Here is a 247-nt window from a genome sequence, read left to right as displayed (position 1 = left end):
TCCCTGCTGGGGCAGCATGGGGTGCAGGGGAGCACAAAGGGTCCACACAACCCATCCTGCTGTCCAAGTGGGAGAGGAGCTCCAAACCCAGTCCATGCCCTCCACCACCCTGTGCCAGCCCAGTACTCCCATCCCCTTTCCCACTGCCACCCCGGGCCAGCCCTGTGCCCTCCACCCTATCCCCTGCCCTCCACCTACTTGACACCCATGTCTTGGTATTCACTGCGGTAGAAGCCAGCAAGGTCGT

The 247-nt window shown here is 62.8% G+C and overlaps 1 protein-coding gene across 1 annotated transcript in view; it reads right to left on the bottom strand.

Moving 5' to 3' along the window:
- Positions 1 to 239, bottom strand: part of ANPEP (alanyl (membrane) aminopeptidase) — a gene marked incomplete at its 3' end in the record, with an annotated part of 5,479 nt that extends 5,240 nt beyond the window's left edge. Inside the window, exon 1 of the mRNA XM_009082097.1 lies at positions 199 to 239. Coding sequence (XP_009080345.1) covers positions 199 to 209 — 11 coding nt within the window. The remainder of the gene's footprint in view (positions 1 to 198) is intronic.
- Between the last annotated feature and the right edge of the window lie 8 nt (positions 240 to 247).

Source organism: Acanthisitta chloris, unplaced genomic scaffold (assembly GCF_000695815.1).
Source record: "Acanthisitta chloris isolate BGI_N310 unplaced genomic scaffold, ASM69581v1 scaffold25160, whole genome shotgun sequence".
Lineage (NCBI taxonomy): Eukaryota > Metazoa > Chordata > Aves > Passeriformes > Acanthisittidae > Acanthisitta > Acanthisitta chloris.
Note: the sequence above shows the minus strand (reverse complement) of the source record. Positions and strands in the feature narration are given on the sequence as shown.